Source organism: Oncorhynchus mykiss, chromosome 17 (assembly GCF_013265735.2).
Source record: "Oncorhynchus mykiss isolate Arlee chromosome 17, USDA_OmykA_1.1, whole genome shotgun sequence".
Classification (NCBI taxonomy): Eukaryota; Metazoa; Chordata; class Actinopteri; order Salmoniformes; family Salmonidae; genus Oncorhynchus; species Oncorhynchus mykiss.
In genome coordinates, this window is record NC_048581.1 from 57808772 (window position 1) to 57825580 (window position 16809).

Genomic DNA, 16809 nt, shown 5'->3' on the forward strand with positions numbered 1-16809 from the left:
TCAATTAACAGGTGGGCCTTGTTAAAAGTTAATTTGTGGAATTTCTGTCCTTCTTAATGAATTTGTGGCAATCAGTTGTGTTGTGACAAGGTAGGGGTGGAATACAGAATTTTGCCCTATTTGGTAAAAGACCAGGTCAATATTATGGCAAGAACAGCTCAAATAAGTAAAGACAAATGACAGTCCATCATTACTTTAAGACACTAAGGTCAGTCAATCCTGAAAATGTCAAGAACTTTGAAAGTTTCTTCAAGTGCAGTCGCAAAAACTATCAAGCCCTATGATGAAACTGGCTCTCATGAGGATCGCCACAGGAAGACCGAGAGTTAGTTCTGCTGCAGAGGATATGTTCATTAGAGTTACCAGCCTTAGAAATTGCAGCCCAAATAAATGCTTCACACAGTTCCAGTAGCAGACATCTCAACCTCAACTGTTCAGATGAGACAGCGTGAGTCAGGCCTTCATGGTCAAATCACTGCAAAGAAACCACTTCTAAAGGACACCAATAATAAGAAGAGACTTGCTTGTGCCAAGAAACACGAGCAATGAACATTAGACTGGTGTAAATCGGTCCTTTGGTCTGAATTTGAGATTTTTGGTTCCAACCACTGTGTCTTTGTGAGACGCAGAGTAGGTGAACGGATGGTCTCCGCATGTGTAGTTCCCACCGTGAAGCATGGAGGAGGAGGTCTGACGGTGATTTTCTGGTGACACTGTCAGTGATTTATTAATTCAAGGCACACTTAACCAGCATGGCTGCCACAGCATTCTGCAGCGATACACCATCCCATCTGGTTGGCACTTAGTGGGACTATCATTTGTATTTCAAAAGGACAATGACCCATTGATCATCCTTGATGTTTCTTCAACTTGATTGGAGTGTACCTGTGGTAAATTCAATTGATTGGATTTGGAAAGGCACACACCTGTCTATATAAGGTTCCACAGTTGACAGTGCATGTCAGAGCAAAAATCAAGCCACGAGGTTGAATGAATTGTCCATAGAGCTCTGAGACAGGATTGTGTCGAGGCATTGTGCCAAGCTTGTAGCGTCATACCCAAGAAGACTTGAGGCTGTAATCGCTGCAAAAAGTGCTTCAACAAAGTACTGAGTAAAGGGTCTGAATACTTATGTGATACTAAGGTGATTTCAGTTTTATATTTGTAATACATTTGCAAAAAATGTTACTTTTTTTTTTCTTTTGTCATTATGGGGTACTGTGTGTAGATTGAGGAATAACAACAATTTAATCAATTTTAGAATAAGCCTGTAATGTAACTAAATGTGGCAAAAGTCAAGGGGTCTGAATACTTTCTGAATTGTTTGTGTGTGTGTTTGTGTGTACATAGTTGGCTACTAAATAAACTTTACAATGGCACTGACTTCAAAAATACAATCGGACGAAAAACTTAGTTTTGATACAGCCTACTGTTGAAAAGAGGAGACTAATCTTTTCTTGATTTAGGAGCCTACTGTAACCTATAATATACAGTGGCTATAGAAAGTCTACACCCCTGTTGATTTCTTCACATTTTATTGTTACAAATTGGGATTAAAATGGATGTCATTTTTGTCAACAATCTACACAAAATACTCTGTGAAAGAGGAAGATTTTGTATTTTTTTAATACATTTTTTGGTAGCAACTCCAGTGTAGATTTGGCTTTGTGTTGTAGGTTATTATCCTGCTGAAAGGTGATTTCCCCTCCCAGTGTCTGGTGTAAAGCAGACTGAAGCAGGTTTTCCTCTAGGATTTTGCCTGTGTTTAGCTCCCTCCCGTTTGATTTTTTATCCTAAAACCTGCTGTCTTTGTTGATGTCACCCATACAGTACCATGATGCAGCCATGCTTGAAAATAAGGAGGCAGTTACTTAGTGATGCGTTGTGTTGGCCCCAAACATAAGGCTTTGTATTCAGGCCGAAAATATATTCCTTTGCAGTCTTACTTTAGTGCCTTGTTGCATACATATGCATGTTTTGGAATATTTCCTGTATATTTTTTATTATTTTCACTCTGTCATTTAGGTCATTGTAGAGTCACTACAATGTTGTTGACCCATCCTCCATTTTCTCCTCTCACAGCCATTGAACTCTGTGGCTGTTTTAAATTCACCAATGGCATCATGTTGACATCCATAAGCAGTTTCCTTCCTGTCCTGCAGCTCAGTTCAGGGCAACTGCATCTTTGATGTGTCTGTGTGGTTTAATACATTATCCACATCATAATTACTCATTTGACCATGCTTAAAGATCTGTTCAATGTTTGATTTGTTGTTGTTACCCATCTACTAATCACTGCTTTTATTTGAGGCTTTCAAAAAGCTCCCTGGTCTTTGTAGTTGAATCTTTGTGAGATTCAATACTTGACTGAGGGACCTTACAGAGGTTGTATGTATGGAGGACAGAGGAAGGTGTAGTCATTTAAAAATGTCAACCTCTATTATTTCACACAGTGAGTCCATATAACTTCTGTGATATGTTAAGCAAATGTTTACTCCTGAATGTATTTAGGCTTGCCATAACAAAGGGGTTGAATACTTTGACTCAAAACATTTCAGCTTTTAATTTAGAAAGTAGATGGCGATAGCATTGGTTTTAGTGACAGGCTAATTTTAGTCACAGGCTGCAGCAGGGCTGGCAGCATCTCCAGATATTGGCTACATAGGGTCAACTACCTCAGCACAAGTACCTCATCCCCAGAAATACCTTGGTTAAATGGTAAAGCAAAGCAAGCAGTAAATAAACCTAACAAACTGAATGCATTTTGTTAATCCAATTCCTGTGATGCTGATCAACTTATGAATATCCAAATATCTCAATTTGATCAGATATCATCATAGAAATGTAAAATGGGTATCTTTCGGTTTCAATAATAACCAACCTAATGAGCAAAATAATGACAAAAGCCTAGATGTTATTCTTGTTTGTAACATGTCATGGGGGTAGGAATTGGGGCCCACTTCCCTACAGGCATAAAAGTATACAAAACACTGCCAAATATTTTCTCAAAAGACACAGAACTAGCCTGGTCCCAGAACGGTTTGAGCTTTTGCCTAATCCATTATTGTTATAACAGGGAATTCGATGAATGCCCCGAGTGTACAGGGTTAGCGTTGATTTAATTCGATTTGGAACCGGGTGACCCGTTCTGGCCGACGGCGAAATCGGCTCAAAACAAATGTGACGTTAGTTAAGCACATGGAGTAATGCGAAGGATTCTGTGTTTTCTCATGCAAAAGTGATTGATTTTGATAAAAATGCTTCATCTGCCTTCACAATGAAAACTGGTTTGAAAATTCATTCAACATATTTTAAGGGCAAGATGATGTATGTTTCTAAACGATGCATCATGACGCCTTGTTGAAAACATGACCGAGCTGCACAGATTACTGTTCGATTTGAGATAGGCACTCCTCCCTCACCGATTTTGCCCGTTCACTTCACGGGCCATAGCCAGGTGCACATAATCAAACTCCCTCATTGGCAAACAATTTTAGTTTGGCATGAGAATTCCACAAGAAATTGGCAAGGCAGAAACAGACTGGCACCCAGGCTAACACAGAACATGTTTGATTGAAGTTTAACAGAAAGTTCCACAATAAGGAGATAAGAGGGTTTATGGAAGTCATAAAACGATATATGAACTGCAACGACAAGTGTTTCAACTCAGACGTTATGAGCATTTTAACAGATTAGTATATTCAATAGACCATATTTCACACTTCCAGAAAATCTGCATATATATATATTTTTAAAATTTGACCCCTTTTTCTCTCCAATTTCGTGGTATCCAATTGTTTTAGTAGTTACTATCTTGTCTCGTCGCTACAACTCCGTACGGGCTCAGGAGAGACGAAGGTTGAAAGTCATGCGTCCTCCGATACACAACCCAACCAAGCCGCACTGCTTCTTAACACAGCGCGCATCCAACCCGAAAGCCAGCCGCACCAATGTGTCGGAGGAAACTCTGTGCGCCTGGCAACCTTGGTTAGCGCGCACTGCGCCCGGCCCACCAAAGGAGTCGCTGGTGCGCGATGAGACAAGGACATCCCTACCGGCCAAGCCCTCACTAACCCGGACGACGCTAGGCCAATTGTGCGTCGTCCCACGGACCTCCCGGTCGCGGCCGGTTACGACAGAGCCGAAAATCTGCATATCTGATCTTCTTTGATTTTGCAGCATATTAAACCGAAACGTTGGTGTCTCTGATACTGGCAATTAATAACCAACTTTCTTACAATGTTGCAAGAAAATATCGCTGCTGTGATGTACTGTATGTAATCCGACAAGCACTACTCCAGCTAGTGGGACTCTTAAATTTTGTTGATGCCACAAGTCAACACTTATTATAGGCCAAATTATGGAGTAGAATAGTTATTTTTTTTCATTGACTGCAGACAACTTTCAGTTATGAATCATATCAAAGATACTCTGTAAATGGGTGCTACAGTATTAAGAATGAAGAGTTGCAAAAAAAAAAGAAAAACCATTACTTATCCAACAGCTCCACCTTGTGGTAGAAAAATAAACTACAGCTACAAGCAATTATTATGACACTCAGGAAATGGCTCAACTAATGACACATTTTAATCCAAGCGTTCATACAAAAATCAAACAAACTGTCACATTGACTTTTACATGGCTTTGGCTTAAGTAGCACTAATACATACATACACAATATCACTTTTTACGATTGATTCCCTATCCTGGTCCTAAATGTATCTTTGCATGTACCAATTCAACCTAAACCTGTATGAACTAAAAGGAAACACAGTTTTAAAACAAATCCATTGTCTTAAAAGGCACTGTGGAACCTCCTGATATGAATCCCAATTTAAACTTTAAAACAAGACTAAACTGGTGTTACGGTCCTGTAGTTACAAGGAAAGTATCATTTAGGTTCTTTGAGATGAGATTCACCCTAAAATGTTCAGCAGCGGAAAGATATGTGATGTAGCCAAAGACCACAATCATTCTCAGAGTATGTGTGTGTCGTGCTCTTACTCCACTGTATAACCATGACTATAAAGGGGTTCCTGGTTACTTTCCTTCAAATCTGTGGTCCTTCATGTGGTCCTTGTCTACTAGGCTCCTGGGGGTGTCCATTAGGCTCCTGGTCGTGTCCATTGGCCACCATACGTTGCTCTGTATGAAGGAGCTGGCTGGGCAGTGGACACAGGCATGGGTCTTACCCTTAACTGCTTTTAGCAACGCTGGTGCACTGACACACTAGCATTGCTGGGAATTGGGTTGCTAAAAAACAGAACAGGCGGCGGGGGGAGGAGGGGGAGCAAGACGTTTTTGTATTTTTATTATTACAAAATAACACAAGGAAGGGGTAACTGAAGTATTAGAACATGAAGGACAAACAATACAGCAACAAAGACACTATCAAACATGTCTCAGTCTTTCCGCAACAGAGCAAGAAGTTAAATAAAATTCAATTTCAACTAACTCTGCCGGTGGTCTGGATGGTTGGGGAACTTGAGAAAAAAATATATAAAAGGTATTATTTAACAGACTTTCCACATACTTTGATATTTTGTCTCAAATTCCCCTCGCTATAAGGACCAACCATCAAGACCACCGGCAGAGTAAGTTGAAATGTAATTTTATTAACTTCTGGCCTGCGGACTGTTCAGTTTTTGCAACCCAACTCCCAGCAATGCTTGTGTGCCAATGCACTAGTGTTGCTAAAAGCAGCTATCTTGGCCTCTCTCTCTCTCTCTCTCACTGCTGATTCATCTTAGCTGCTTCTGCCTTGATGAGTGAGATCAGCTCCTGGTTAATCAGAAACACAAAACGAAGACCTGCAATCTGGAGAGACAAATGACTTGTTGTGACATTCATGTATTAGTAGCGGTGGTTGTTATAGATCAGGTATTGTGAAGTAAAAAGCATGACAGGCAGACAGAATTCAATCTCAACTATGTAGTTTGTTGTTTTAAAGGGGCCTAATTGTTTTTTATAAACATTTCTTCATCTCACGCTTCTTGCACCAGCTACCGTATAATACATCCTGCCATTTAAGTCTTCCAGAAGTTTCCACAAACCTCCACTACAGAGTTGTTGTTGAGTTTCCACTTGTTGCCCGACAGGACTGGTCTGCCGTCTATGTAGATGGGCCTGCGGCCCTCGTTGGCTATGAAGAAGTCCCCGTTGTTCTTCAGTTTAATTATCCCTGTACATTAGACAAACAGTTACAAACGGTTACAAACACACAATTAAAAACTAGATCAAGTCCTGATGTGGGGCCATAATATTACTATACGATAGATGTTTATCAGAAAACAGTCATTTCAACAGTGTCTAATTTCACTATGGATAAGTGAGGACAGGGCAAGCACTGCGCTCTAGAGCCCAGATAATACAGGTTCTTCAGCATCAGACCCAGAGATAACAGATATGGGCAGCATCCAAAATGGCATCCTATTCCCTATTTAGTGCACTACCATAGGGTGCCATTTCAGTCACAGCCAATGTTAAATGATGTCCATGTCATGGTGCTGATAAGGGAGTCACCTTGTTTCCTGGAGATCTTCCAGGCAGGTCCTTCCAGAGACAGATCCACATCTATTTGCTTGTCCTTGGTGGCTCTGCCCAGGGTGATCTAGAGGAAGTCAGATTAGCATCATAAAATATATAAAACATTTTCATAAGCATACATTTCCATATAATGAACCTGCTCCACAGTCATCTTACTATGGTCCTAATATAATTTGGTAATGTACTGTAAATTCAGTTAATTCAATCTGAAATGAGCTGCTCACCTCTCGTGACCGCATAAGGTAGCGAACCATTCGGCCTCTCAGAGCTGCCAGCGTCTGGTTGTCAAAGTCTGGAGAGTTCATACCTGAGAACACAAAATAAACCCCCTGCAAGACTGGCTTCTTACACACACACGGGCAGGCACATATTCTCACACACTCTCACCTGTGATGCTGTCCACCAGGACCTGCCAGCGTGGTAGCTCCTGCTCCAGCTGCCTTATCTCCTTCTTCTGATGGCGGTCAGATATCATCAGCTCTGAAAGTGGTTACAGAATGAGGAAAGAGGAAAGAGAATGAGGAAGAGGAAGATGACAGACTTCTAAGCCAACCAACATGCATTAAGGAACATGCATTCAGGTGCTTTGAATTTGATCAATGAAGCACCTTCTTAGATAGAACCCTGCACATTACTGACAGATAAAAAGGAGCCTGTTTGAGTAACTCACCATGCTCCAGCACCTCATCTCTGCTCTCCCTGGGTAACAAGACAGAGAAACTGATTAGAACGACGAGGAGAGGAGGAGCTCTAAATTTTAACTCAGGGAAACTGGAAATGAATTGTGGTCAGAATGTTGATCGCTTCTCTTACTTTAGCTTAGCATCATCCACCAGCTGCTCAGCATCAGAGAAGTTGAGGACTTGGTCACCTTTAGGGAAAGGTTGGACTGCAAAAGAGAATCAAACCATACAATAAGGCATCATATACAGGGGGACTGATGGGCACCGTCAACTCACTTAGTTTTAGTTTGCAACAGTGGAACAAATCAAATCAGTCACGTGCCGAATTCAACAGGTAGACCTTACTTTGAAATGCTTACTTAAAAGCCCTTAACTTTATTTATTTTTTAAGCATTGTTGGTTAAGTAAAAAATAGAAAAACAATTCATTAAAACAGCAGCAGTAAAAGAACAAGCAAAGCTATATACATGGGGTTCTGGTACAGAGTCAATGTGCGGGGTCACCGGTTAGTTGAGGTAATTGAGGTAATATGTACATGTACACGAGTTAAAGTGACTATGCATAGAATATTAACAGAGAGTAACAGCAGTGTAAAAGAGGGGTCTGGGTAGCCCTTGATTAGCTGTTCAAAGGTCTTATGTCTTGGGGGTAGAAGCTGTTAAGAAACCTTTTGGACCGAGACTGGGTGCTCCGGTACCGCGTGCCGTAGCAGAGAGAACAGTCTATGACTCGGGTGGCTGGAGTCTTTCTAAGGCCTTCCTCTGACACCGCCTGATATGGAGTTCCTGGATGGCAGGAAGCTTGGCCCCAGTGATGTACTGGGCCATTCACACTACCCTCTGTAGTGCCTTGCGGTTGGTGGCCGAGCAATTGCCATACCAGGCAGTGATGCAACCAGTAAGAATGCTCTCGTTGTGCTGCTGTAGAACCTTTTGAGGATCTGAGGGGCCATGCCAAATCTTTTCAGTCTCCCGAGGGGGAATAGGTTTTGTCGAGCCCTCTTCACGACTGTCTTAGTGTGTTTGGACCATGACAGTTTGTTGGTGATGTAGACACCAAGGAACTTGAAGCTCTCAACCTGTTCCACTACAGCCCGTCGATTAGAATGGGGGCGTGCTCGGTCCTCATTTTCCTGTAGTCCACAATCATCTCATTTGTCTTGATCACGTTGCGGGAGAGGTTGTTGTCCTTGCACCACACGACCAGGTCTCTGACCTCCTCCCTATAGGCTGTCTCATCGTTATCGGTGATCAGGCCTACCACTGCTGTGTCGTCTGCAACCTTGATGGTGTTGGAGTCATGCCTTGCCATGCAGTCATGAGTGAACAGGGAGTACAAGAGAGGACTGAGCACGCACCCATGAGGGGCCCCCATGTTGAGGATCAGCGTGGCGGATGTGTTGTTCCCTACCCTTATCACTGGTGGACAGCTTCTCAGGAAGTCCAGGATCCAGTCACAGAGGGAGGTGTTAAGTCCCAGGGTCCTTAGCTTAGTGATGAGCTTTGAGGGCATTATGGTGTTGGATCCTGAGCTGTAGTCAATGAATAGCATTCTCAAATAGGTGTTCCTTTTGTCTAGGTGGGAAAGAGCAGTGTGGAGTGCAATAGAGATTGCATCATATGTGGACCTGTTGGGGCGGTATGCAAATTGGAGTGGGTCTAGGGGTTCTGGGATAATGGTGTTGATGTGAGCCATGACCAGCCTTTCAAAGCACTTCATGGCTACAGACGCGAGTGCGACGGGTCAGTAGTCATTTAGGCAGGTTACCTTAATGTTATTGGGCACAGGGACTATGGCGTTCTGCTTGAAACAGGTTGGTTTTACAGACTCAGTCAGGGACAGGTTGAAAATGTCAGTGAAGACAATTGCCAGTTGGTCAGCGCATGCTCGGAGTACACGTCCTGGTAATCCATCTGGCCCTGAGGCCTTGTGAATGTTGACCTGTTTAAAGGTCTTACACATATTGGCTAAGGAAAGCGTGATCACACAATCGCCTGGAACAGCTGGTGGCTCATGCATGTTTCAGTGTTACTTGTCTCAAAGCGAACATAGAAGTAATTTAGCTCGTCTGATAGGTTTGTGTCACTGGGCAGCTCGTGGCTGTGCTTCCCTTTGTAGTCTGTAATAGTTTGAAAGCCCTGCCACATCCGACGAGCGTCGGAGCCGGTGTAGTACAAGTCAATCTTAGTCATGTATTGACGCTTTGAATGTTTGATGGTTCGTTGGAGGGCATATCGGGAGTTCTTACTGGCTTCCGGGTTAGAGTCCTGCTCCCTAAAAGCGGCAGCTCTACCCTTTAGCTCAGTGCGGATGTTGCTTGTAATCCATGGCTTCTGGTTGGGGTATGTATGTACGGTCACTGGGGGGACGACGTCATCGATGGACTTATTGATGAAGCCAGTGACTGATGTGGCAGGGTAGTCTAGTGGTTAGAGCGTTGGACTAGTAACCGGAAGGTTGCGAGTTCAAACCCCGAGCTGACAAGGTACAAATCTGTCGTTCTGCCCCTGAACAGGCAGTTAACCCACTGTTCCTAGGCCGTCATTGAAAATAAGAATTTGTTCTTAACTGACTTGCCTAGTTAAATAAAAGGTAAAATAAAAATAAATAAATGTGGTGACGCCTCAATGCCATCAGAAGAATCCCGGAACATTTTCCAGTCTGTGCTAGCAAAACAGTCCTGTAGCTTAGCATCTGCTTCACCTGACCAGTTTTGTATTGCCCGAGTCACTGGTGCTTCCTGCTTTAGTTTTTGCTTGTAAGCAGGAATCAGGAGGTAGTTCAACATTTAGAAATAATTCACTCCATGGATATCAAGTAATGGACTAACAGTGTAGCAGCATCACAAATGGTACCCTATTCTGTATTAGTGCACTACTTTTGACCAGAGGCTATGGGAATAGGGTGGCATTTGGTACAAAGCATATGTAACAAACCAATAAGCCCGTTTGAGTTTCTCACCACTCTGGTCCTCCAGCAGGTAGTACTGTTTGAGCAGCTGCCAGTGCACCAGCAGGCTCTTGGGTGTGCGGGAGGGGTAGAACACACTGGGGTGCTTACTCAGCAGCTCCTGGAACACCTCCAGCTTGGGCTGACTGCTCTGTTCATCAGAAAACACAAACATATTTAAACAAACTCACACTCACTTCTTCAAACTGACACGCATATAGTGCCATCAATCCCATGTAAACATATGCAGCAAGAAAAGTATTTCACCAATGGGCAGGTCATTGCTTTTTCCAACATCACTCCACATTTTATGGCAGAACCATATATACATGTTACATATATATATATATATATATATATATACAGAACACATGTTTATAATCAAGCTAACATTTGAAATTAGGTTCTACAGTGAGCTCCCATAGTATTGGGACAGTTACATTTTTTGTTGTAGTGCCTCAGTACTCCAGCATTTTGGATTTGAAATGATATATTGACTATGAGGTTAAAGTGCAGACTGTCAGCTTTAATGAGGGTATTTTCATCCATATCGGGTGAACCGTTTAGAAATCACAGCACTTTTTGTACATAAGTCCCCCCCATTTTAGGGGACTAAAAGTATTGGGACAAATTCACTTGTGTATTAAAGTAGTCAAAAGTTGAGTATTCGGTCCCATATTCCTAGCAAGCAATTATTATATCAAGCTTGTGATTCTACAAACTCGTTTGATATATTTCCTGTTTGTTTTGATTGTGTTTCAGATTATTTTGTGCCCAATAGAAATTAACTGTAAATAATGAATTGTCATTCGAGTCACTTTTTTTTGTTGTAAATAAGAATATAACATGTTTCTAAACACTTCTACATTAATGTGGATGCTAAAATGACTACGGATAGTCCTGAATGAATCGTGGATGATGAGTAAAAAAGTTATACAGTGCCTTGCGAAAGTATTCGGCCCCCTTGAACTTTGCGACCTTTTGCCACATTTCAGGCTTCAAACATAAAGATATAAAACTTTTGCACGCCCAATTTTTCAGTATTTGTTAAAAAAGTTTGAAATATCCAATAAATGTCATTCCACTTCATGATTGTGTCCCACTTGTTGATTCTTCACAAAAAAATACAGTTTTATATCTTTATGTTTGAAGCCTGAAATGTGGCAAAAGGTCGCAAAGTTCAAGGGGGCCGAATACTTTCGCAAGGCACTGTATGCACAAATACCAAACTTCCCCCAAAAATGCCAACCTCCCTGTTATTGTATTGGTGAGAGGCTAGCATGTCTTGGGGGTATGATATTTGTGCAGCTGTAACTTTCTAACTCATTATTATTTACGATTCATTCAGGACTTACGTACTAAGAATATGGGACCAAATACTAAACTTTTGACTACTTTAATGCACCCATCCGTAGCACGCACTCCAGCAGGTATATTTCACTGGTTATCCCCAAAGCTAATTCCACCTTTGGCCACCTTTCCTTCCAGTTCTCTTTTGCCAATGACTAGAACTTCAAAAATCACTGAAGCTCACTAACTTTAAGCACCAGATGTCAGAGCAGCTCACAGATAATTGCACCTGTACATAGCCCATCTGTAAATAGCCAATTTAACTACCTCATCCCCATACTGTACTTATTTATTTTGCTCCTTTGCACCCCAGTATCTCTACTTGCACATTCATCTTCTGCACATCTATCACTCCAGTGTTTAATTGCTATATTGTAATTACATCGCCACTATGGCCTATTTTATTGCCTTTACCTCCCTTATCTCACCTCATTTGCACACACAGCATGTATACTTTTTTTCTACTGTATTATTAACTGTATGTTTATTTATTCCATGTGTAACTCTGTGTTGTTGTATGTGTCAAACTGCTTTGCTTTATCTTGGCCAGGTCGCAGTTGTAAATGAGAACTTGAGAACTCTCAACTAGCCTACCTGGTTAAATAAGGGTGAGAAAAAAAATGCGCATAGGTAAACTTGTCCCAATACTTTTAGTTCCTTAAAATAGGGGGACTATGTAAATCCAGCTCACCCGATATGGATGAAAATACCCTCAAACTAAAGCTGACAGTCTGCACTTTAACCCCATAGTCATTGTATCATTTCAAATCCAAAGTGCTGGAGTACAGAGCCAAAACAGAAAATGTGTCACTGGCCCAATACTTTTGGAACTCACTGTATACTCCAGCATTGTGGATATGAAATGATGTATTTCATACAAGACGACAGTACAGAATGTCACGTTTTATTTGAGGGTGTATCTGTTTTACCGTTTAGAAATGAAAGCACTTTATGCATCCCTTCCCCATTTGAAGTCATATGTATTTGGACAAATTCACTTATTGTGTATTAAATTAGTCAAATGTTTAGTATTTGGTCCCATACTCCTAGCACGCAATGACTAAGTCAAGCTTGGGATTCGTTGGATGCATTTGCAGTTTGTTTTGGTTATGTTTTGCCCAATAATAACGTAATGGTGAATGATGACTGGAGTAATAAACGCGTTCAGAAATATCTATTCTTACTTAAAAGTGACTACAAAATGACACAACATTATTCAGTTCCTCTTGGGTAAAACAGTCATTGTGGTGTAGTCATGGTGTGCAAGGAATATGGAACCAAATACTAAACTTTTGACTTCTTTAATACACTAGAAGTGAATTTGTACAAATACTTATGAATTCTTCAAATATGGCATATGTATGAAAATTTCCAGATTTTTTTTATATATATTTTTTTTTAAATAATAATATATATATTTTTAAATTAATAATATATATTTTTTAAATTGCCTAATATGAAAAATGCTATATCAAATTCAAAATGCTGGAGTATAAATCCAACTTAAATGTTTGCTTCACTGTCCAAATGCATATCGTGTGGACTGTATATGGTTCTGGTTTTTGATGTTTATTCAACCATCTCTGAACTGTGTGTATGATTAAAAAGGTTGAGATGCAATAGAGAGCTCAATAACTCTATATTTGGGCATTGCTTTGTGACTGACTCCATATTTCGAGAGCAAGAACTGAGCCATCTTCACCTGATGTGACTTCATATTTCAAACACCATAGAAACCCCTCAGCCTCACTCACTGATGCAATCTTGGCCAGTAGAGCCTCCTCAGCCTGACCGAAGAGAGCTTTGCTCTGGATTGCAGCAATGGCCTCCGGATGAAGCTGCCTCATCGCCTGCCATGCCAACCTATAAAACAGAGACAGGGGTAGAACATTGTCACACATTATAGAGAATTTATTTGCCTTTACTTGACCAGTCAAATCAACAATTTTGGTTGTCTATTACAATAACAGTATTGAGGTTCATTAATAAGGAGGAACAACAAATTTGACAGTGGTGGTCAAATGTGCTGGACGGAATGAGAAAGACAAAGAGAGGAAGGAAAAGGATAGGAGGAAGTGGATAGTAGGAGATGGCCAGGGGTGTGTGGGTTGTGGTGGAGCTCTTACTTGGAGATGACGGGGTCATAGAGCAGAGAGTACCAGCGCTCCTGGATCTCCCTCAGGGTGAAACGACAGCTGAATTTCACTCCCAGATGAACAGAGGTCAGATCTGTCGTCTAACAGAGCACACACACAATACACACAGGCAGTTGTGCATTACCACATCATACATCCATAGAAAGATTATATTGAAAATTAATATTTTCCATTAATCAAGGTCAATGTTTACATAGTATATTACGCTGCCAAATTCCAATGGTTTATAGCACTGACGCTTCAGTTATATATCAATAGCCTCTCTCTACTGTCTTTAGGCTTATTACCTGTAGCACAGCGTTGATGAGCAGCAGGTCATCAGTGGGTTTCCAGCGGCCCAGGTCTTTAGTGATCTGGAGGGGCTGCTTGCTCTTCTTCACCCTCTTGGCGATGGGCGGGGGGGTGATCACCATAGTGAGGGGCGGCGTGAGGGCCGTGCTGGACTTGGACATCTGACATAGGGGATCATAGAAATGGGGAACCAATGAGGCATCTCCTTTGCCTTTTTCAGCATTTACTTTAGTAGGGATTTCATCAATGGTCAGACACCCTTAGTAGTTAGAGTCTAGAGACAAATAAAGAACTGACCATATAAACAGCACAATAGTCTGCAGGTTGCAGTTTGTCATGAGTCTTGTCCTGAAGGCAGAACTCAGCGATTTTTCCTTAGACAGTCCAGCTGCAAAGTCAAAATTGGCTATATTGTAAAAACTCATGAAAATAAAAAAACATAGCTTTTTGGTCTAAATGTAAGTTTAGGCATTAGGGATAGCAGTACGGTTAGGGTTAAAGTTTAAAATCATATTTTACGACTGTGGCTGTGCCAGCTAGTGACCACTCTGCAGAGCTGCCTCCAGAACAAGACTCATGAGAAACTGCAACCAGCAGAGTATTGTCCTGTTTATATGGTATATAATTTTTATGGTAAGTTCTGAAAAATGCTAACCTGCTAATAGTCTAGCCATTTAATCAAGAGTAATTCAACAACTACCGGTATCTCCCTCTCTACCTTTCAATATGAGCTACCCATAAAAACACCACCCTCTCTTTGGATTCAATTCCACCTTCATACCTTCTTCTTCTCATTGGATGAGGGTTCGCTCCCAGAGCAGCGGATTGGCTCGATGACAGGTGGGCCCTTGACCCTGCTGGATGACTTGGCCAGGCTGCTCTCCACCAGTTCATCATCAAATTTCTTCCTTTTAATTGACCTAGGAGGAGAGGAACAGGTTAGATATCATATAGCAATCAAAGCTGCAACAGAGAGAACCCCTGAGCTTCCTTTCGGGCAGGCCTACTTCAAATTCAGAGGGTAGGTGATGCAGAATGAATGCTGTCCAATGGTCAGAAGTGTAGGCAGTTATTTTTAATCACTGAGCTGTACAAGTTGTTAGATGTTCATATTTCAGGTTAAAACTGATGGAAAGATTGAAGCTAAAAAAGTGCCTGCAGAGACAAATGGGTAACATTCAAACCTTGAAGAGCTCCTGCGATTGGGCACAACACCACCACCCCCAACAAATGCCTGTGTTGCTGTTCTTTTGATATCTTTCATCCCTGTCGACTCCTCGTCCTCTGAACGGCTCTGTGTCCCAGCTGCTCCCATCGGTGCCCCAACCACAGATGCAGCTGCAGCACCTGCCTGCATATCTATCCCCAGAGACAAATCTCAATGTTAGACACTATGGATTATGACGACAACATAAATGGCAACAACTTGCAACAAAAAGCAGATAAACAACCAAGAGATGTGCATACCTTTTTCCATGATCTTGTTCACAGTCCAGAGATTTCGAATAAACGTTGAATAAAATAATGTTTCTACATTCGGCAGGTGTCACTCAGACAACGTATCTCAGGTGGCAATCTGAGACGAGAGGAAGGTATTAGTCAGAGATGGGCGGTAAATGGGAAGCATGTACTCAACAAATATGGAGATTCGACTAGCAAATATCGACATTTACTGACGTATGTACATCCAAAAAAGATCCCGGTTACCACAAACCCTGCTTCCATGAATAGGTCGGAAGTCTACAACAGGTAGAGGTTCCGAATAGGCATTTCTTCGGTTGCATGTAACTTTTTATTTACACATTTTTTGGAAGTACATACCGGCCGTGAAGGCAGTACATTACGATAGTTGCTCATTAAAACTATATATTTGGTGAGTAACGAATGTATTTTGACATTATTAAGCTTGAAAAGCTGGTGAATGGATGCTTCTTGGGGCTGAAAGGAGATTCGCCATATCAACGTCTCCGTCCTGTAAGGCCAGATTCTGGTTCAAATGAAACTTGAGCTGGTGAATGTGAGTTTGAATCGGGGCTTCCTGGGAATAGATACTTAGGCAAGTTGTGCTATGTATGCTATTGCTAGCTAGTTTGATGTCGATACAGCAGTAACGTTAATGGTCTTCAAAGCTAGGAACATTTCACATCGTGGTTATCTAATGAAGCAGCCTCTTCGCTTATTCCTCTACTTACCTCGTCTCAGGCTGGTTTATCAGCCAACTAGAGTCTATTCAGGTACGTTGAACTTCGAATAAATCAACACAATTGCTATATGTTTCTGTTATATTCGAAATTAGCTAGCTAGCTACATTCATGCTAACAATAACAGAACGAAACACATTTCCGGTACGCACAGGAAATGTTGTTGGCCTTCTTCTTCATAATGTTCTCGTAACGTGCATTGTCGCCACCAACAGGACTGGCTCATTTACATCAGACTATCCATTATATGGACCAGATACTCAAGTGGTCGCTCTAACAATGGATAATAAATGTCTTCAAAAATGGATGACAGTCCAAACACGTTATCCACTTTCCCTCGGGGCAATCCCCGTCGAAACCGGATGCAAATCGATTGCCATCTTAAGTGGAGGTCCAATTCACCAAAGGTATCCCCTCGGCCCTCAATTTAGCTCAGAGAGAGTGAAGAACTTTGGTCACTTGTGAGGTTGATATGACCCACGATTCATATATATATATATATATATATATATATATATATATATATATATATATATATATATATATATATATATATATATATATATACATACACACACACACATTGATTTTAGCGTTGGAAAATCGGCTTAGTCTCGTGAGGAGCCTAAAAAA

At 41.4% G+C, this 16809-nt stretch overlaps 1 protein-coding gene across 2 annotated transcripts; it reads right to left on the minus strand.

Annotated features, from left to right (window-relative positions):
* Positions 1-4568: 4568 nt before the first annotated feature.
* LOC110494200 (microspherule protein 1) lies at positions 4569-16518 on the minus strand. 2 transcript variants are annotated; one of them, XM_036950265.1, is made up of 15 exons: positions 16329-16518; positions 15443-15551; positions 15160-15334; positions 14757-14895; positions 13972-14136; positions 13655-13764; positions 13283-13391; positions 10191-10329; positions 7360-7435; positions 7217-7245; positions 6934-7026; positions 6771-6853; positions 6523-6610; positions 6054-6181; positions 4569-5817 (listed from the first exon to the last, which is right to left on the minus strand). In XM_036950265.1, exons 2-15 carry the CDS (start codon positions 15450-15452, stop codon positions 5731-5733), a joined length of 1431 nt encoding a protein of 476 aa, XP_036806160.1. In that variant the 5' UTR covers positions 15453-15551; positions 16329-16518; the 3' UTR covers positions 4569-5730. The 2 variants fall into 2 exon arrangements, with proteins under 2 accessions (XP_036806160.1, XP_021424711.1); XM_021569036.2 differs by having other exon boundaries at positions 16168-16331.
* Positions 16519-16809: the final 291 nt, after the last annotated feature.